The sequence below is a fragment of the Gossypium hirsutum genome, chromosome D13 (genome assembly GCF_007990345.1).
Source record: "Gossypium hirsutum isolate 1008001.06 chromosome D13, Gossypium_hirsutum_v2.1, whole genome shotgun sequence".
NCBI classification, from domain to species: domain Eukaryota; kingdom Viridiplantae; phylum Streptophyta; class Magnoliopsida; order Malvales; family Malvaceae; genus Gossypium; species Gossypium hirsutum.
In genome coordinates, this window is record NC_053449.1 from 14,980,554 (window position 1) to 15,002,207 (window position 21,654).

A 21,654-nucleotide genomic window follows, 5' to 3' on the forward strand; every position below is an offset into this window, starting at 1 on the left:
GGGCAATGAACTCAATCATATGATAGAGGTCTATGATACAGGCACATGACAACGAATCTAGCGAGATGCATAAATTCTGTATTGAAATGGACATGTCATTTTTCGATAACGTCGGTGGTCAAAAAAAATATTTACGCTTAACAGCCTTATTTCCAAAATGAGCGGCAAAATATGTTGGACAGGTAAAGGGCTATCACATTTGGTGTGAAGAGGTGATGAAAGATATTAGAGAAAATGTAGAAAGCGAATTTTATGCCTGTAGTGTGTCACTCGCATCCAAATCAAATATTTCGGGCTACAGAGTTCTTCCATAGACCTGAAGAAGGTATTATCGGAGGATCGTACTTTGTATACCTAAGAACAAGGACTTGCGACTATAGGAGATTTCAAACATTTTGTTTTCCATGCGCACATGCAATTGTTGCATGTGCCTTGGCACGTCTAGATTGCATGAGTTATGTTAACGAATTTTACAAACTAAAACACATGCACAAAGTATCTGAATTCCCGTCGGTCCTAAATAAAAGTATGTGGCTGTCTATCTCGAGCACTCCATTCGAGTTGGTACCAGATATTATGTTGTGTCGTAAGCCAAAAGGTGAACCAAATTCTACTTGGATGCACGACAATATGGATATTCGAGATAGCATAAACCAACTGAGGTTATGTAGTTATTTTAGGAATCTAGGCATAGTAAAACAACATATCCACACTTAAGGGCATCATTGAGGAGAAGACCTAATTAAAAAATTTTATTCATTTTTTTTATAAACAAACAAACAAACAATTTGTTCATTTTTCCACCGTTTCTCATTGTTTGGTAAATTGTAAATAAGTATATATTGTTGATGTAAAATGCAACAAAATACAATATAAACATTTTTTTTCATTTTTTTCTTAGATTGTAAATAAGTATATTATTGAGAATGCATACAATAGAATAAACTACAAATAAATTTTTTAATTTTTTTCGTAAATTGTAAATAAGTATATATTATTGATATAAAATACAATAGAATACAATTTTTTTTATTTTTTTGTAGACTGTAAATAAATATATTATTGATGTAAAATACAATAGAACTTTTTTAAGGAAATTGGAATAAGTACATTATGGATGGAAGATTTTAATACAATACAAATTAAAAATTAACAAACTAAATGATGATTTACATGAGAAAAATTTAAAATAAAAAATCCATCAGTGTTGTCCCAAATGTGTGCCACAACCAAGTAGGTATTGATTTCGAGGAGGATTTCATCGTAGTTAGGATTCTGGCTCCTTATCTTCTTCATCTTCATCTTCATCTTCACCTTCACCTTTATTTTGATCTTCATATTCATCTCGTTCCTTCGTGTTATAGTGCATTTACGTCCTAGGTTCCCGTCGTATATCATAATAAGTGGTTGCCAAGATAACTCACCTCTGAAAAAAAATGATGCTAGGGGTGTTTGTGACACTATCGACAAATAATTGTATGGTGTCGAATAACCCGATTGTGGATAGAATGTTGGAATTGTAGGTAATGACAGATACATCGGTGTTGTTGTTGGCAGTGGCGTGTAATATGGTCTTGAGGATGGAGGTGGTGCAAAAAATATACTTGGAGAAGGTGTTGATGCATGGTATTATAGTGTATAATGTGGTGCTTGTGTAAAAAAATAGGGTTAGTAAAAGTACCATAAAAATATGAACCATATTGACAGGGAAGTGGTGCACCTATCAGTGCCTCATGTGAGGTTGGAGCTGATGATGATTCCATTAATGCATGTACTCTCGATAGCAGCCTCATGTGGGGTCGTCTTGGCCTTCTATGACGACATTACCTACTTTTTTCCTCCTCCAGAAGTAGATATGGCTTACCATGAAGTCTAAATCATGTTATGTAATCTAGAGAGGTCGCCAAATCCGGTGGGAGAATTGGTTCGTGTATAGGTAAGAAACTATACCTATGTTCCCAAATGTAGATATATTTGACATGGAATTTAGGTTTATCTTCATTGATTCCCCTTCCTTCCGCGCAAATCGGTCTTGTGAAGTTCATTGAGCTATTGGGGTGAAGGCAAAATATTTTGCTTAGACACAAACTGGCGCATCACTTGATGTGATTCATGCATCTCGACCATTGCAAAAACTATCAATGACACTTTGATGTGCCAAATTTTGCGATTTGTCAAAAATTTGGCCGAGATGCATTCTTGAATTCTTGAATCAGAGTATGACATTCATTCAAACTATAGTATGAAATTATAAATTCTATTATGTACTTAATATTAAATTTCAAATCCTTACGTAAATATTATATAATTGAAAATTTCAAAAGTTAACATCGATTTATGATTGTTGATCTAGTAATAACCGAATATCTTCGAGCTTGTCTGGTATACCCACATGACTCGTGTTATTGTTTCACCTATTCAAATAATATGTTATTTCAAAAAAATAATAATGAAAAAAAATATTATGATAACTATATTATTAAATGAATTTTGTCGTATTACAAGTGGGAATTCATAAGGGGCGTTTACTTGGCGATGTAAAAATGGTAGGCGGTACCATGCCCATAACTGAAGGAGTATGCGACCATCAATTTTAATTTTTTGTGCTTTCGTTGCCCGATACATTTCTCGGTACCATGTTGCCAACACAACTGATCCTTAACCGAGTCACCTCGCTTTTTTTAGGTCGACTAGTTGTAGGAGCCACCTTAAATTTACCAGATGTTGAGATTTATTTGGCATTAGAAGACCTTTGATTAACTTCAGGATGAATACTCGCGTGTATTGTTGTCTTTCAACGACACCAGCAGAGTTGTCAATATAATTAAAATTGTCTTCTAACCATTTTATCTCTATCCGACTACCACTCAACTTGTCCAATACCTTGCCTAAGTGTGGGTTTGGACGGACGGTGCGGTGCGTTTAGCTTACTTTTTGTCTTACGCTACAATATCTAATCTCATCGCCACAACTATTTTTACACTAACTGCAGGTAAACGTATCGTCCATCCAAACCCACCCTAATAATTGGTCATAAATTGCGTTCCAATCACCAATGCCCACTAACCCCATAATGATTGCCCCATCAACTAGTAAATCGAGTTGAAATACTACATCCTTGAATGTAATTGTACACTCACCGTACGGAAGATGAAATGTGTGTGTCTAGGGTCTCCATCTTTCCACCAAAGAGTTGATAAGTGTGGGATCCAATTTAGTCCCCCTCGCATACGAGACACATGCAAGAATCTCGCCTCTTGTAAGTGTTGTTTAATAACGCGCGATGCCCTCGCATTTAAATTGTGTATGTACGTCTCGATAATATAATCGTCAGTCTGGTTATATTAATATAAAAAATTATAAAATTAATAATGTTAACAACTTAATAATTATATTAATTAAAATTAAAAAAATAAATAATATTTTCTTGCCATTTGCTATTGGACGCTGGAAATGTGTTTGCCATCTAAATGTATAAGTGGCATTAACATTTTAAAAATTATAAAAATAAAATAAAATCAAAAAATTACGAAATATAAAATTAAGACAATAAAAATTTGAGAAAAATTGAATGAAAAAATGATAATAAAATAGTTGAGAGAATAGAATTTGAATGCAAAAGAAGAAAATGGAAGTATGAAATAAATTAGCTGTTATATTAAAAGTTATTGTTCGATGAAAACATGTACAACAAAATGTGTTTTCTGTTTTTCGCTCCAAAATTAATTAATTTCCCTAAATTTATTAAAAAACCTAATTTCTTAATTAATTATGGAAACGGACTGTCTAACTAATTTAACCCTGAATTATTATTACTATTATTGAAAAAATAAAGACAAAACAGTGAAATACAGATCCAATGTTGTGCGTATCTGTATAAAACGTGCTGTTACGTTAAGACAGATCTGGGATTTTAGGACATCAAACAGCCTAATCGTATCTAAAAGTCTCCACAGTTACGTGTCTCTTCCAATCCCATCCCACCGCGTGTCTTTATTAATTTTGACCTCTATTTATTACTATTAGCACTACTATTATTATTAATTTTATTTTTCCTCCCCAATCTCTTCTTCTTTTTGCATCCACTGATTTTGCGTTCTTTGTTTTGTGGAATCAAAGCTTCGCCGTTGACCATGATTCTCCGGTCAGTATTGGTCTTGGTTCTGTTGGTGGGGGTTTTATTCCGTGCATCGCAATCTTTGCGTTTCGATCTGCAATCGGGACAAACTAAATGCATCGCCGAAGACATCAAGAGCAATTCAATGACTGTCGGAAAGTACCACGTTGTTAAACCTAACGAAGATCATCCTTTGCCCGATTCTCACAAGCTCACCGTCAGGGTACTCTTAAAAAAAACCCAACCTTTTTCTATCTAATTTTGTGTTTTGAGTTTTGGGAGTGATTTAAGATGTTTTGGGGCTGTAAATTCTTGTAGGTAACGTCTTCGTATGGGAATAATTTTCACTCGGCAGAAAAGGTGGAGAATGGGCAGTTTGCATTCACGGCGACGGAGCAAGGTGATTACATGGCTTGCTTTTGGGCGCCGGAGCATTCGCCGCCGATCACGGTCACCGTTGATTTCGATTGGAGGACTGGAGTCCACACCAAGGACTGGACTAACGTTGCCAAGAAAGGCCAAGTCGATGTAAGTATTATAATCCCTTCCCACGAATATGTTGCTTTAAGGGGGGGGGGTTGGCTGGTGAAGGGACCATAATTGTTGCATCTACAATACATATAGTTGAGTTGTTCTTTGTAACAATGATTCAATTTAGAGTGCTTGTAGTTCTAAGCGTTGAAAGCTACGTAGATTTATTGTAATGATCATTAGGATCATCTTGGTTGATTGGAATTACTTGGAAAAAGATTTAAACCCTAGTTGCTTAGTGCTAAGCTAAAGGGTCTCTCGGTCTCGGTGTTCCATAGAAAATTACTGCTTTTTCTTTAGTGTTCAAGGCTTGTTATGTTCTTTTTTTACATCAGATCCATCATGTTCACTTATCATGAGATGTTGGTTATGAAGTTCACTAGGCCGATTTATGTGACTTTGGCCTTTTCTATGAACAAAAACTTCCTTGCTTGCGGTTCAATCTTTGGAGCTACGGATTGGGTTTTTGTAAATTAGATGGACACTCTCTTACATGGTCGTTTCTGCAGCTGTTGATTTGCCCACTTACTAAGCAAAACAGTCTGAGAATATAGTTTAATATGTATAAGATCCTGATGCTTAACCCAGATACAATTAATGTAACATTAACCTTTTATCTCTCCTTAGTGCTAAAGCAGTTGTCTCTCTTTTCATTCTAATTAGTAAACCCTAGATAGCAAACACCAACCCACTATCACTCTTCTAGAACAATTAGGCATGCTAGGTTTTTTGCATTCCTATTGTTTTCATACCTTTAGGAGTACCTACCTGCCTGCCTTTGGAACATTGATGCTCGGATTCTTTATTGTCATCAATAGGTATGAGAAACACTTCACAAAAATTGCCATACTCATTTCAAACACATACCTCAAGTCTGTGTAACATAATTGGTGCTTATGTTCTAATCCCTTACCTGAATCCTAGATGGAAAAAAGAAAAACCTTATTGTTTCTCTCTTTTATTTCTATTGTAAATACCAGGCGATGGAACTTGAGCTGAAGAATCTGTATGATACCATTCAATCCATTCATGAGGAAATGTTTTATTTGCGTGAGAGGTAAGGAAACATCTTATCCATCGTCGTTGTTGCATAGCTCTTCCTCTTGAAGGAATCTTATTTCTTCACTCACTGTTTTGGGTTCTGCATATGATTCTTTTTGTGTGTGTGTGTGTGTGTGTTCCAGAGAAGAAGAAATGCAGGAACTGAACAAAGCTACAACCTCCAAAATGTTCTGGTTGTCGTTCCTCTCACTGTTTCTTTGCCTATCAGTAGCGGGATTACAATTTTGGCATTTGAAAACTTTCTTCGAGAAGAAGAAGCTTATTTAAGTTTGTAAGACCATAGGTTTTTTTCCCTGTACTGTTGCAAAATATTTTGACAAAAATAATTTTCTAGGTCTCATAGCTGGAATAGGTCTCTGTCATGTGAAATGTGTAATATCTTTGTGGCTACCTTCTATAATGGATGAAGTTTGGGGAGAGAGTGAGGTAAGGGGATACAAAATGACAAGCTTGGTAGTTGTTATTATTACCTATGTTATTCATACTCTTCATTTTTTTTAAAGCATTTATATCTAACACATACGCGTACATGTTTGAATGTGGGTATGAAAGCATGACCTTTTAAATATACAAAAACCGTCGGATACATTTTGATATCCGACACTTTTGTTTCGTTTATGATGATAGAAAATCACCTAATTTCTATCACATTTTGCAACCCAACCAGATTGCAAAATGAAGATTGAGGGCAAAATTTGAGATCCCCACCCAAACGCTTAAGGTTCCTGAAATCCAAATTGAACCTTAGAATGAAAAGACTGAATGCCGAAGAAGAATTATGTAATTTTTCATAAAATAAACAGGAATAAAAGTTAAAGCAACGGGCAGATCTGGCAATATCAGGCATAGCAAGATCATATGACAAATACAAAATGAAAAATAATTAAAATTATATAATAGAGATATTAACATGTTAAAATTACATAAATATAAAATATCTTAAACCTGGTTATGACAATAATATAATACAAATGTTGACAGATAAGAATTGTAAAGTCTGACAACAGGAAATGAGCAACAGCTACCATTAAACAAGCCATGATTCAAAAAGCATACCTAAGCAAAAAAACAAAATCCAGAAATTCAACCTGAAAGCTCAAACTAGGGTTTAGGGTTTAGGGTTTATAGTTTAGTGTTTAGGGTTTTAGGGTTTTAGGGTTTAGGGTTTAGTACTAATATAACAACATAGATATTTTCCTGCCTATTATTGCTCCTCGTAATCAATGGTGAATGGCGATAAGGATGAAAAGTAAAACTGTGTACGATGAGGAAACGTTTTATTATATGCAAATTCGGGTGACCTTCAAAGAGTTGAAATTGAAATGCAGGCATACTTTTATGACTGAATTTGGAAAGAGGATAGAGGAAAACCAGTTATGGTAAAATCTATAACAAGCAACTTACTGAGTCTATTTACAGTACCATCCATTGGCACAAATGGGGGAGCTTGGAGGTGATTGGTGGAAACGGGAGGTTTATCATCAGTTACATCAAATCTTGAACACTATGTATTGTATATATTCAAACAATGATCTGAGGATACATTTTTTTCCTACATCTTTTCAAGCCACTTGAGAATATCCAAGAAAGAAGGTCTTTGATTCATATCGGCAGCCCAACATTTGTCTGTTAAGCTAAGAAAGATTCAAGAAGAAAACAATCAGCAATTCCACTTGTCCAAGTCCAGCACCTCAAATTGTTTGTTAAGTAACTGTATTAACATTAATTGCTAAACATCTTTGAGAAGAGATTTTGCAGTTAAAAGGTTGGATAATACCAAAGGCTAGGAAGATGGAGATGTAAGGCAGTATTAAGGTCAACAATATGCAAATCTGCATGCAGATATTATAGCTTATATATAACCTACTTATCATTATAAAATTCAAGTTGTCGTTTGACCATGTACATGGTGTAGCACAAGCCATGAAACCTTCTAGTAAAGTAGAAGAATCATAGAGATGGCTTACTCTCTGAGTTCAGGGAGGTATGATTTTGAACGAAAAGAAGGTCGCTGTCCTGCTGCAACATACTTAGCTGCTTCATAAGGTTCATAATTCGAGAATGGTGGTTCTCCTTCAAGCATCTGCTCCAAGTAAGAATATCATGCATTAGAACTAATCTCAAATAGATTACTATCAATGTCATTTTGAAGGAGGAAGAAGATTACCTCATAAAGTATCATCGCGAAAGAGAAAACATCCACTTTTTTATCATATTTCCGGTGCTTGAAAACTTCAGGTGCCATATAACGATCTGTCCCAAATGCAAATTAAAGAACCTAAGAATCTGAGGATCATTTATTATCCAAAGGAAACCTGCACAAACACTCACAACTCCCTGTTTCCCCAGTCATTTTGTAGACATCATGACAATTTTGAACCTTGATGAGTTTGCTCAGTCCAAAGTCTCCAACTTTCAAATGATCAGCACTGGAGTTGACCAAAAGCACATTCCTGACAAAAAAAAAGGAATATTATAACATGAAAAGTCGATGCAATTCAAAGTTTTCAACCATGGAAGAAAAAGGAAAAGATTTCAACTAATGAGGAAGATTTTTGTGCTTTCAGAAGGCCAAGTTCATTAACCCTTCCAAATTTGAAGGAAATATCCCCAACATAAGCACGCACGCAGTCTATGAAATGCATAGAGTCCTCAAAAAATAGCTAGTTGAAGAAGAACCAGGATTACTTGCTCAGCAAAACTGAAACAGAAACCGACTTGCCTTGGTTTTAGATCTCGATGAATTATAACATTTGGCTCATTGTGAAGATAAGCCATACCCCTGGCCACAATCATAAAATCCAGATTAGCAAAATAGCCGTACATATGAGAGAAAATTAAATGCTATCACATAGCCAACACATGTTCTGCGGAGTAACTCCCAGTCAAAAGGACGTGAAGTTAGAAAAATAAAAACCAAAGAAAACAAATGATTTTATCCTAATTAAAAAAGTAACGTGATTTACGATACAGTTCTGCATTCTCTCACTCTTTTACTCCAAGGTTTACTCTGATACAAGAGCAGGACACATAGCGCTGCACCGACTATACAACTTAGCCTAGAAACATTCTTATATACCTCGCAATGTCCAAAGCAAAGCTGACGGCTGTTGATGCACTAAGCGAACCCTTTTCCTTGAGATACTGGTGAAGATCACCCTGTAATAAAACATAATATAGATCAAAGAAAGAGTAATTAGAGCAAAAGTTTCAAAACTCTAAAGAGAAACTGGATTGAGAAACATATATACATTCACATACCCCTTTTAAATACTCAGTAATTAGCATAAGGGGCTTCTTGTCAGTGACAGCTCCAAGGAATTGAACTATATTAGGATGGCGGAGCTTTACAAGCAAATTCACTTCATGCCGGAAATCCTGACTGAACCAGCAGAGCAGAAAACACACAAGTTGCCTTCTTAATTCAGTAAAAAATCAGGATAGATAGGAAATTAATCATGCTACAAGAAGCATCAAATTAACCTGGTCACATATGGGAGTTTCTTTCAAAAATTGAAGCTAATTACAAGAAGGAGATGCATGTGTCACTAAAGAAAATGTTTCATGCCTTCTTCTGTGAACTCAAATCGGTTTATCTTTTCCTTCGGCTGCTTTTCATTGTCAATTAGAACATATTCACCTTTTCAGCATAGGACACAAACCAAAGAAGGAAACTTTTATGGGAAAGAGCTTTGGATGCAAACTATAGAGATACATTCAAAACATCGTGGGCTTACATAACCAATCTATCATCTGAAAGTGATGGAAGAATGCGTTTGACAGCTACAGGTGTTCCTCGCCAACTGGCTTTTAAAATCTCACCAAATGACCCCTGGCAATATGAGATATAATTAGAGAAAGCACATATTCCAGATACTTGCATGCTGACTTGCTTACAACCAGAAATTACGGAGCTTACATATGAACTCAAGTTTGAAACTGGCAAATGGAACTTACACATCAGAGAGACACGCCAACAATCTAAACCATTTGAAGAAGTTTGATAGCTAGTTCAAACTTACATTAGCCCAAAAAACATAATCTCAGGTATGAGCTTTTATAGTAATCAATCTTTCTACTAAGCAGAAAAGGACATATACATTCAGCCATCTCTGTGTATAGGGAGATGATATCATACTTCTAAAGACCACTTCATGATAAGGGCCAATTTTGATGTAAATGTCCATGATGATTGTCAAATTCAGACATAGTAAATCTTGATTTCATCAAATGGTTAGTATCTTTCAATGGAGAAGATTACAATTATGCTAGTCATAAGGTCTTTATTATTTCCTTTCTTGCCACACACCACATGTCTACATCCATGATAAACCCTCTGATTTATCTAAGAATCACAGGCACTTCAGACACCAAAAATGATAGAAGACATTAGTCTTAGTTATGATAAGAATTATGGCTTTGCTTGGTTGGGAGGATCACAAGGAGGAAGGAAAAAGTTTTATTCCAATGCTTAAGCTACAAAGTTTAGAAGTGGTTATGAAACCTAACAATTAGATAAAAATTTCTAGGTTTCTCATTCTCCATCCTCTTTACCAAGCAAAGCCAAAAACCAAGGTAGATGCATCATGCAAAAATAAAACAACCAGTTTTTCTCAAAATCGTTTTACACTAAAAAAGCAATTCGCATGCATGCAAGCGGGCTTTGTTCTGCTCCGCAAGTTAGAAATAGTAAGAAATTGAAATCACACCTTTCCTATGATATTTGAACTAGAGAAGTCCAGCTCAGAAGGGTCAACTTCCCAGTCACACTTGTTTGGTAGAGGGGGCAGAACCGGCTTTGGTTCAAAGTGGCTTCCACTTTGGCCCTGCAACAAATAGAATTTTAACTTAAAACTCACAAGAGAAGTTAGAATGCAAAACTAACAAGGTCTTAATTACAAGTATTTCTACTAGCTCAAAAATCAATCAGATAATAAGAGAGAATTAACAAGCACTATTAAGAGCCAAAAGCAGGGTCCATTTCACTTTTTAAGGAAACTGTTCATGAATTACTTAAAACAAAAATAAAAGTTATCAGATCAATGGATATGAATCACTTTAAACAACGTTCTGACCAAACAGCCACATCCAATATGATGTCCTTCCAGGCATTCAAAAGATAATAATTCTTAAAAATAAAACAATCCATAATATCAACCATCAAGTCAGCCACAATATATAGGTCCTCAGTCTTAGAACCAAGTATGAAATGTATAAATGTGGACCAAAATGAAACATAAACTGGATACAGTCAGAGTAGTCGCATAAAATCAAAGTGTCATTCCCCGCAAATAATCATTCATCACACGATCAAGGTTTATTACAACGAATAATGCGATTAAGAGAGCATGTATTTTGAGTAGTCCTTTAACTTTAGACTAAATATCAAAAGAAAATAGTTCGCAAAATACTCTAATGGAAAACTGCAAAACAAAATTCTGAACTTACGTAAGATAATCCACCATTTGACTTCAATAGTTCAATCATATTATGTTTTTTAGCTCCTTCTGCATCAGCTAAAGGCTATCATCATCAAGCGAACAAAAATCAAATCAAAAAAATTCAGGTTAAATCCATATTAGAACATTGAAAACGAAAGAAAGCCTTTAAAGCGGCACCGTATTCTTCCAGCGATCTTGGGAGTTGACATCGGCACCATATTCAAGGAGGCACTTGGCGACGTCGATCCAGCCGTGGAGCGAAGCAACGTGGAGAGGCGTACGGCTGTCGTAATCTCTAGCGTTGACCAAAGCTCGATCTTCCTCGAGAAGCTTGCGGACAGCGCCGGCGTCGTTTTGGTGGGCATGCCACAGTATCATCGACGTGCGGCTCACTCTTGCCTTCTCTTTTTTCTTGTCTGCTGACGATGTGGAGCACACCCTCCCGCTCGATCCACGCGCCGCCAATTCTCCGTCGGATGTGCCGGAGTTCATGGTCAACGATCTAACTTTTTTCCGGATCGGAAATGTTTGTTTGTTTGTTTTTTTGTTTTTTTGTGTGGCTTATATTTTCTGGTGCGGTTTGGGCGGAGTCAATGTAAAAATAATAAAATAATAATAAAACTTCTTCTTTTGGAGTGGACCGATCTATTTTTCAGTTTTCCATACTAAAATTAGAAGCTGTGCCTATGATCATAAATTGCAGTCACATATTGTTCGGATAAAATACTGGAGGGTCATATTATTTAATATGATATTAGGGACCATATTATCTCCATAATTTCTTCAAAAAATATTTTAATAAAAAATATTTTTGTTGCTGTTATAATTTTGTTGTATATAAAAAATCTATATGAAAAATAAGGAAACAAAAATCATTTCAGGACAATCAAAATGAGTTGAATAGAAAGAAGGATTAGTTACACTATACAGTCTCGAAATTATGGTTTAATTTTTAATCAGTTCTCGAACTTTAAAATATTTGTTAGTGTAGTCCTTAGCTTATTGTATTAAAGCATCTCTAAGACACAAATCAAATTGTAAATACATGTATATTTTTCACATGTAAAGTTCAAATTTAACATGCCTTCAAATTTATTAATGCTAACTACTATCTTCTTTTTTAACATATTCAATCAAAAGTTTAAAATTTACTTTGTATGAAATTCAAATTGCATTTAATAGTTAAATCGACAATTATTAAGGAAAAAAACTTGATTGATAAATTAATATGTGAATTCGAGCTCACTGAAACCCGTTTATCTTCCTATTTAAAAGTTAAAAAGGGATCATAAATAATTCTAATCATTGTATCAAAAATGATAATTTTGAACTATACCTATTTTTCTTGTCCGATAAAACCAAGTTTAGATGAGAATATAATTCCAAAGTCATGAGAAAGTTGGTTCCACTTATCCCTAAAAAGATGTGATTCTATTAAAGAATTAATGTTGCCAAATAAAGTGAACAAGCTAAATTCAAAGAAAGACAACTTAGAAAAAGTTTTAGAAACATATCAGGCAATACACCACATATTTGAGTCCAATGTTCTTCCGCAATACACCATTAAAACCGAAACATTGAAACATGTCAGTCCGCAAACATACTTTCTCCCCGGGCTCGAAGCAGAGTGATTAATAATATAACCATTCCTAGGTATCACACCCTACGCCATTATCTTAGCAGACCTGACATAGAGGCTGTCTACGACCTTGCCAATGTTGGAGATGGTTTCCAATGTTGTGGGGTAGATGGCATCGGTCTTGGGATCGTCAAATATAACAAGACATCCGGCACCCTGATCCAGAGTCCCTGCAAACTTCTTATCTAAAATCATCTGAGAAAGTTTCTTCTCCACATGGTCTACAGGCAGTTCAATGAGTTCGGCAATATGAGCGATCTCAACCCTTGAGAATGGCTCAATCAATCTGCAGAGATTCTGCTCCAGTAGAGTGTCATAGAGGGAAGAAAGGTGCCTGTGGACAATAGGATCTTCCTCTAGTTGAGCCTTGAAATCACGAAGAGCAATCTCGAAAAGCTTCAGGGAACGTTTTGCATGGGCATCAGCGACAGCTTTCATGGCATCAAGTTCAGGCCCCACGTATTGAAGCCCAGCTTTTGATGATATTATACCAGCAACATCATCAGCCTGGCTCACCATTATTTTGCACAACAGCATATACTTGAGGCTAAAGACAGCTCGAGGATCTTCAAGAGCATTGAAAGCTTCAAATGCTTCGAAGAAATAACTATAAGCAGTTTTATAGTCTTTCTCCTCTGCATGGAGGATTCCACTCTGCAAATCTATATTACCCTGTTGAGCTGGTGGGACATAAATCGCATTTGCTGCTGTTCTTGCAGCTGTTAAAGATGCCTTGGCTTTTGGAAGGTTTCGGAGAGAGAAATGAAGCTTACTCTCCAACAAGTCTATGTCCACAAGAAGCAGCTTGTCATCCAACCTTCTCACCTCCTTAATTAGGCCAGAAAGGAGATTAAGTGCTTCCGAGTACTCCTTGTTCTCCATCAAAAGGCCTGCAAGTTTAGCTTCAACTCGTTGGCGTAGGAAAGTTCGCTTCTCGGCACGAGTCCACTGCACCACTTCTTTGCAAAGAGAAATCTGGAGATCTGATGTTCCAGGTATTTTAGCTACATCATCAATTATACCACGAACAATTTTGGCAGTTTTTGCCTTTGGAATCAACGCAAAAAAGGGCCTCAATTGGGCCAAAAGACTTTTGAGCTCCTCTGCTTGGTTCTCTTGTCTGAGAAGATCAGACAGATTTGTTATGGCCTGCTCTTTAATCCGCACAGCATCAGGAGCAGATGAAGGATTTTGTAATACACGATAGAGGATTGAGATGGCTTCAGATGGTGTTTTGGCTTCTAGGGCCCAAGCAATTGAATCGGTGGTTGCTGGAAGATATGATGAAGACATTGTAATTCCAGATCCTGCAAAACCAACAAGTCAGTTTGACATAGATGAACTTGCAGAAATAAAAAAATTCCATTACAAAAGGGATACAAGTAATCCAAGAAGTTACTACCTAATTTGACAGAATGGATTGTAGCCATTTTAGTCAGTAAATCTTATACTAAACCAACCCACTGAATGCAGCAGTTGATGGGAATTTAAAAGACAAGCATCATCAAACAACTTGGCTTTTTGATAAAAACACAAGTATTCTTACAAAGCCAATTCCATACTTCAAAGGCCATAAAACAATTCATCCTAAATTTTGAAAATAAAAACTTTTCTTGTTCAATCCCTTTGAACATGCATTGACGGTCTAGAAAATTGTTTGTCGTTCCATGTACCATGTTAGCTTCAACTACAAAGCATGTCGCTTGCTATTGGTATCAACCTATTGCAAATGAACAAGAATAAAAAGGCATATCAATATTTCCTGATCACCACTTGCCACTCAAATCTCATTGAAGTTGGCCTCAAATTACTATGGACAGCAATAAAGTTTCTCACAGAAGAAACAACAAATGCTAATTAGCACTACCAAAAGAATATATAAACCCTTATAGTTTTCAATAAAATGATGACAAATCAAAAGTGTCATAGTTTTCTTTGAGAAGTTTGAATATGAAAGATATTAGAAACCCAATTATTAGCTATTCAATGTTCTATTTATCGCTAATATGGAAAGAAAGAGCTAAGCCATCAATAGAAGCCCCGTTCGTTACCCAGACTTGCAATTTGGGGTGCAGTACCTGTGTCGACACGATCCGACACGGGACACGGGTCAGATCCGGCGAAAACCAGCGGACACGGCGGTGGGTGAGAACTGAGATGAGAGGAGAAGAAAACTGATTTGCAGAGACGACAGAGAAGGGTATTCAAATAAATGAACAAAAAAATTGGAGTAACCCTATATTTATATATGGGTAAACGGCTCAGTTAGTCATTGTGCTTTCATTTTGGTTACTTAAAATCACATGTTATAATTCATCCAATCTTCTGGACGCTTTTATTTTAATAATTCAAGCGTTAAATATCTTATTACGATTGATTATATACTTAAATCATCTTTATAGTTTCATTTGCTCACCTAAGTTTTATGTTTGCTTTCATTTTGGTCATATAAAAAAATCTTCTTTTAAGTGTTAATTGAGGTAAAAAAGTATATTAAAGATTAAAGTGAATAATTATAGAAACTAAAATAATGTATTAAAAATTATCAAATTATACTTGTTTATCCCTTGCCAAAAGTTCTATTTTTTTCAATATTGAAAATTTAAATTTCAGAATATCAAAATCAATTAAATAAATTGTAAATTTTTTTTTCTCTCTCCATAGTGTCAACTCAAATAACTCATCTTTAATAATTGCCTACAAAATTCAAATTTCTTTTTATTATATGATATTAAATCTTTCTTATTAAGCTAAACGCAAAGAAAAAAATCTCTGTACTTAATTAAATTAATTAATTTTATCTTCCATGTCAAATAAAATCTAATTTTTTTTCATTACTTCTTTACCCACACAAAAAACAAGTAATTAATTGTAAGGATTTTTTTTTATTTTTAACTTAACACGGAAGATTTGAGATTACATAATTAAAATAAATTTAAGTTTCATAGACAATTATTAAATATATGGGTGAGCGTTCAATTGAATTGAGTCGAAACGAGTGAAAAAATTTCGAGTTAATGAGTCCTATTTTATCATTTTAACTGGATTTGATTTTTTTTTTCAAATTGAGTCGACTGAAATGAAATTCGAGTTGAGTCGAATCAAGTGAAATTGTTCGAGTTAAATTAAAAACTTAAACATGTCAAATTAAAATCTTGTTATAGTATAACTAATTTCATGTTAGAGCTCATAAATTTGAAACTATATATATATTTGAAAAAATTTTCAAAGCAAAACTTTTTCAAAGCAAAATAATAATAAAAAAATATTTTAGTATGATAAACTTGAATCATTAATTAACTTATTTAGATCCCCAAAATTATTATTCTAGAAAATTTTTAATTTTTTAACTTTTTTATATATTTTTTAGATTTTTTTTTGAATTTTTTATAATTTAAAAAAAATTATTTTTTTGAATGTTTTGTAATTTTTGTTGAGAGAGATATCAATTTGCTCATTTTCAAACTTAACAATGACCAAAAGGGTATTTATACCAATCTGCTATTCGAATTATTCGAATTGTAAAATTCAACTTGATTCGAACTCGAAACTCGTAACTTGAATTATTTATCCGAGTTGACTCGAATAATTTGAATAAATTGATTCGATTAACTCGAAATTCAATTTTTTTTTATATTTTTGAATCGAATCGAGTTTTGCTCATCTATAATTAAATATAAGTTATATAAGTTTATTTTGTTAAAGATAACCTAAAAATATAAAATAAAATTTTAAAATCTAGAAAGAGATTAAATTAATTAAGTTTATTAATTCCAATATTATGGTAACAAATCAGTTGACATTATCAAGGGATACAAAAAAATATCCGTACGACATTTTACACAATTTTATCTCGTCTTTCTATCTACTCTCGTTAAGTTTCTCACTTTCTTGTTTTTCCTTCTTTGATTCCATTTCTGTGCTAGAAAAGTAGTAGTTTTGTTGACAAAAAAAAAAGAAAAAAAAAAGGAGAAGCCCTAGCCATTTCTACTCTTTTCTGAAATGGAACTCTCAACAATTAGGTGATTTTCTCTGTTCAATTTCTTCATTCATTTCTCTTCAGTGATTTACCACTTTAAGTGAAATCAGTTGGTTCAAGTTCGAAACTCAATTGTCAAAATGGACAGTGAGACAATTAACTATGGGAGATGATGAGAAATTAAGAACTATTTTGAAATTATATGATTTGTTTGCTTGCTTCTATTTGATTTTTTTCTATTTTTTTTAAATTGTAATTGTTGCTAATTCTGCTTGTGATAATTAGGTGATGAAATGGCAAGGCTTTCCTAAGTTTTACTAGTCTTGTGATTTTTTAAGCTTTACTAATCTTTTAGATTGATGTATTTCCTTATTATATAAGATGAATACTTCGTAGATTAGATTTATCAAAGGCCAATTTTGATTCTTTTATTGCCCATTTAAGTGTCTAGTTGACTTTGTATTCAGCATCACTTTTACATTGGCGATTCATTTTTGTTTTGCTGCACAGACAAATCATCAGTATGTAAATTGGTTAGTGCACCTGTGTGGGCTTGATTTGAGTTCTAGGAATCTGTTGGGAGTTGTGACGCATGTAGAGTTTATCTGGTAATTGTACATTATTAATCCATTGATGTGTGTCTGGTGCATGTTTCTGAATGGTAATGATATGTCTTTTTAATTCGTTGTGACATTCTGTTTCTTCGTTTTCTCAATAAATATATACTTTAGTTTTCAAAAATAAAAATAAATCTAATTGGTATATATTGTTAATATTGATATTAATTGAAGCATTGACAGGTGTGCGAATTGCAAAGGTTTTTGAGGTTTTGAGTTTCATGATCATATGGTGGAGATTATCCTAATTCATGTTTACATGGAATGTCTGAAGGTTGGTTCTTCATCGAAGTTCAAGGTTTTGAAGAAAATGATCCCACCAACTCCTTTTTTAGAGAAATTTGTCTCTAATTTTATTGGGACGATATGTTGATATTCATAGATGGTATGTTTCAATGGATTGCCTGCAATGAAGTTTTCTTTTAATAGTGGGTCTTTTAACTAAAGAGTGGTATTGTAATTGAAGTATATATGTGCAAATATTAATTTATGTAATTTAATTCAAATAGAAATAAAATTATGTTATAAAGATTTTTTTTTAAGTCTTTTGAAGGTAGAGCATCATATTTTTATCATATTTTAAAATGGAAAAGTTTCCAAACAATAGAATGCTACATGGCCCAACAAGTGAACTTGTGCGGTCCATACGGTCTACCAATCCAGGCCATGTAATCACACACGGCCTACCACACGGTTGTATGATGCACACAGTCTTCTGCACGGCCAGCCACACGACCGTGTGACATTTGAAACCAGTCCCTATTTTGTAATTTTTTTGAGTTTTGATTGATGTTTCGGGTTAGTTTCTCACACCTGACAGTATTTTCTATTAACCACGCAACTGGGGACCCAAGAATCCTATAATCATTCATCCAATTAAACCGATTAATCATCAAACTACCACCCAAAATCACATTCCTTAAATGAACATTTCAATCCTTAAAGCGAAGCTCGAGTACTTACCACTCAAAAACAACATCCAACATGAGAATTACTCCGCTGGTGGGACACAATTATCATTTTGTTCACCTAACCAAGGACCACGAAAATGCTTAACACAACAAGAATCAACATAAACACTAAACCAACACTTATCTTTCCCCAAAGAACGAATTTAAATTCAATAGTAGAAAAATAAACGACATAACTTACATTTTGCTTGGATTTACGAATACCACTGAAGAATCAACGAAACAGTCCACAACCACTTAATGGGAACAAATAAGGTTGTAACGCTCCAAAATATCTTATATATTTTTTCGTATCTTTGTGACACACAAATTGTATGTTTGCTTCAATGGTTAAGTGTTCTGGTAAGTGATTGAGAGGTCCCAAGTTTAAGCCCTAGCTTGGGTAAATTTTTGTTTTTAAATGAATAAACCCCTATCTCTAATCAGTAGGCTTGTAAATATATGTTGGTAAAATATATCAAAATGGGCTTATTTGTTTGGTGGCTAAGGTGTTAGTTAGTGTGTGAGGGGTTTGGAGTTCAAGTCTCTACGCTAGCAAGGGGGATATATTTTTGCTAGTGGTGTCTTGGAGAGTTTGAGTAAAACTGAAATACCGATGTGGTAGAGGTGTGGTGGGAAGTGAGGAGAGAAAATAAGGGATTTTGGATAGGGAAAGAGAGTACTGGACAGTTTTGGGGTGTTTGAGTAGTAGTGAGGGACTGTGGGAGCAGATTGAGGGATTGAGGGGTTATCTGATTTAATTTAGATTTTCTTTTTTCTCTCTTTTTGGAAAATTTGTTTTCTCTCTCTCCAATTCCAAATTTTGATTTTTTTATGTGTCACTTTGCACATTACCGAAATTCTCTAATCTCCCTCTTCAATCTTGTTTTTCTTTTCTTTCACTATTGTCGAAATTCTCCTTGAATCCTCTCTTGCCGACTTTCATTTTCTTCTTTTTGTTTGCTACCGACTACTTGTTGAATTTTTTCTTCTCTTCTCTCTACTTTAGTTTCTCCGTTAGTCCATTCCTTCTTTAATCTTTGTTGCTGCATTTTTTCAGCTCTGATTTGCTTTCGTGCGTTGGTGGTAAGTTTCGTAACTGTGGTGTATTTTGATTTATGGATTCTTGTTAAATCGGTCGAATGTTTCTTTGTTGAAGGTTAAGGGCTGGAGCAATTTGGTTAGCGTTGGAGTAGTGTGGTTCCACTGTTACTCGTTTAGTAGGTAAGGTGGTTATGTTTTGTGAATTAGGGGAAGTTTTTCTATTCTCTTGATTACGAAGATGTGAATTGTTGTTAACATTAGGTCTTTCAGAATAGTCGGCAGCGAATTGTGGGAGTGGTGACCTATCTTGCTCGGATTCGTAGTTGGGGGTTGCTCAGTTTTAAAGGTGCTGGTGACATCGGAAGTGCTTTTAAGTGACAAATGAACCAGGTGTGTAAACACAACTCTCAAAACAAAAATCGACAAAAAGTCAAGAAATGTGATTGTCGACGCCACACGGGTGAACCACACGGGCGTGTGGGAATATTGGGCCAGGCCGTGAGATTCATACGGCCAAGGCCATTTTGGGCCGTGTAGGCCCACATGGGCATGCAACATGGGCCGTGGGCCAATTTTTACTATTTGACTACTAAGGTTGCACGGGTCACCCAAGTCGACTGTAAACCTACTGTAGGGTGGGTAAGTTTACCTAGATCCCTAATTGACTGAAATGATTGAAAGATTGTTATATGCCTATATAAGATAACTATGTATGTTTGTATGTTGAGCATGCTATATACACTATACTGATTATACATGATACAATGACATGTCTGTATGATGCATTGCATTAGGTTGGGAATTGATATTGATTGGAGGAAGTGTATTGAAAGGCTTTAAGCCTAACTTACTGGCAGCTCAGTTGCAACTACTGTCTAGTGCCGCATTCGGTATTGTTTGGAGTGTAGGGATGGGTGGGTTGATTATATCCCCACATGGAGTGTAGGGTTGGACGGAGATGGAGTGTATAGGCTGGTTGGGTAGGATTTTGTAACTACATAACTGTCACTGTTACTGTACTATGATGGGCTAGGGCCCTAATGCTTACTGTTATTGAAATGGGCTAAGGCCTAAACTGATACTAATACTGATATTAATAATGGCTTAGGCCCAAACCGAGATTATTTGTTATTGTCTATTAGTTTGCATGGGGATTATACACTGAGTTTTCGTAAACTCACCCCTTCTGTTTAATCTATACAGGTAATCCCTAGATATAGGCAGATTGGTGTGGCGGAGGACTCAACGGTGGCCACACGACTCCTTTTTGCTATACTTATTTACGATTTTAAGTTTTATTTTGGGGTATTTTTCTGTAATAATGGCCTCTAAGGATTTTTACCTAAAATTTGGATTTTATACTGTTTTCTGGTTATATCTGCAAGAAATAGGTAAAAATCGGGTTTTCAAAATAGATGAATGTTTTATGAAAATACCACGCACATGCAAATTATTTTAAAAGCTTCCGCATAGAATAAATGTTTTAAAAATTTTCAACTGATTAATTAACACGACTTTAGAATTAAAAGTTGCTAAGTGAAAATTGTTTTAAGCAAAGTTACGATTTTCCAACACAACCTACGATTTTCAGACACACTACCATGTGACATCACCAGATTCGTCCATAACGTCTAGGTCGGGTTTAAGGTGTTACAATGGTAGCAAAAAAAAGAAGAAGGAAAATGGAACTCAAAGAAGAAAGGGAGAGAAAAGAAACATAAACGTGACAAGGGAAGGGAAAAACCAAAAAGTAGAAACGTGCAAAAAGGGGAAAAAGTTGGAGGCTAATGGGTAAGGGAAAATAGGGATTTGGGATAATTTTTTTAAAAAAATAAAATATATTCAAAATACCTTAATTCCAACTAAATCCTAACCCATCAGATTTACTAGAGTTCAAAGTGAATTCAACCTCCAACAAATGGAAAATAGCAAAATATTTTCGAAATTGCACACCACAAGATTCAAACACAAGACCAAAAAGTAAGCTAACAAACACCTTACCATCAAACCAACAGACTCATTTTGTCATAACTTGAATGGAAATAACATTTAAGCCTAAAAGACTAGGGATAATATTAGAGACAAAAATTAACAAAATTTGAAAAGGTAGGATTTGAACTTAAGACCCCTCACACACATATAGAACACATAACCACTAAACCAAATTAAATTACTTGTCATAATTTAACTTTCCATATTAAAGAAAATTTGAGGCGTTACAACTCTTCCCTCCTTTAAGAAATTTCGACCTTGAAATTTTACCTGACTAAAAAA

At 34.7% G+C, this 21,654-nt stretch overlaps 3 protein-coding genes across 5 annotated transcripts; 1 reads left to right on the top strand and 2 right to left on the bottom strand.

Moving 5' to 3' along the window:
- Positions 1 to 3,871: 3,871 nt before the first annotated feature.
- LOC107920188 (transmembrane emp24 domain-containing protein p24delta9) lies at positions 3,872 to 6,226 on the top strand. Its single transcript, XM_016849749.2, has 4 exons — positions 3,872 to 4,340; positions 4,436 to 4,645; positions 5,629 to 5,705; positions 5,833 to 6,226. The coding sequence occupies exons 1-4, from the start codon at positions 4,134 to 4,136 to the stop codon at positions 5,975 to 5,977; spliced, it is 639 nt and encodes a 212-aa protein (XP_016705238.1). The 5' UTR covers positions 3,872 to 4,133; the 3' UTR covers positions 5,978 to 6,226.
- On the bottom strand, positions 6,003 to 11,862 carry LOC107920187 (integrin-linked protein kinase 1). Of its 2 annotated transcripts, none has more exons than XM_041108774.1 (11): positions 11,329 to 11,862; positions 11,159 to 11,233; positions 10,420 to 10,536; positions 9,448 to 9,542; positions 8,972 to 9,092; positions 8,790 to 8,869; positions 8,433 to 8,492; positions 8,042 to 8,163; positions 7,878 to 7,963; positions 7,678 to 7,793; positions 6,003 to 6,435 (listed from the first exon to the last, which is right to left on the bottom strand). In XM_041108774.1, the coding sequence occupies exons 1-11, from the start codon at positions 11,641 to 11,643 to the stop codon at positions 6,342 to 6,344; spliced, it is 1,281 nt and encodes a 426-aa protein (XP_040964708.1). In that variant the 5' UTR covers positions 11,644 to 11,862; the 3' UTR covers positions 6,003 to 6,341. The 2 variants fall into 2 exon arrangements, with proteins under 2 accessions (XP_040964708.1, XP_016705237.1); XM_016849748.2 differs by lacking the exon at positions 6,003 to 6,435 and adding an exon at positions 7,022 to 7,344.
- Positions 11,863 to 12,563: 701 nt separating this feature from the next.
- Positions 12,564 to 15,048, bottom strand: LOC107920294 (26S proteasome non-ATPase regulatory subunit 11 homolog). Of its 2 annotated transcripts, none has more exons than XM_016849922.2 (2): positions 14,869 to 15,048; positions 12,564 to 14,097 (listed from the first exon to the last, which is right to left on the bottom strand). In XM_016849922.2, exon 2 carries the CDS (start codon positions 14,081 to 14,083, stop codon positions 12,815 to 12,817), a length of 1,269 nt encoding a protein of 422 aa, XP_016705411.1. In that variant the 5' UTR covers positions 14,084 to 14,097; positions 14,869 to 15,048; the 3' UTR covers positions 12,564 to 12,814. The 2 variants fall into 2 exon arrangements, with proteins under 2 accessions (XP_016705411.1, XP_016705412.1); XM_016849923.2 differs by having other exon boundaries at positions 14,842 to 15,046.
- Positions 15,049 to 21,654: the final 6,606 nt, after the last annotated feature.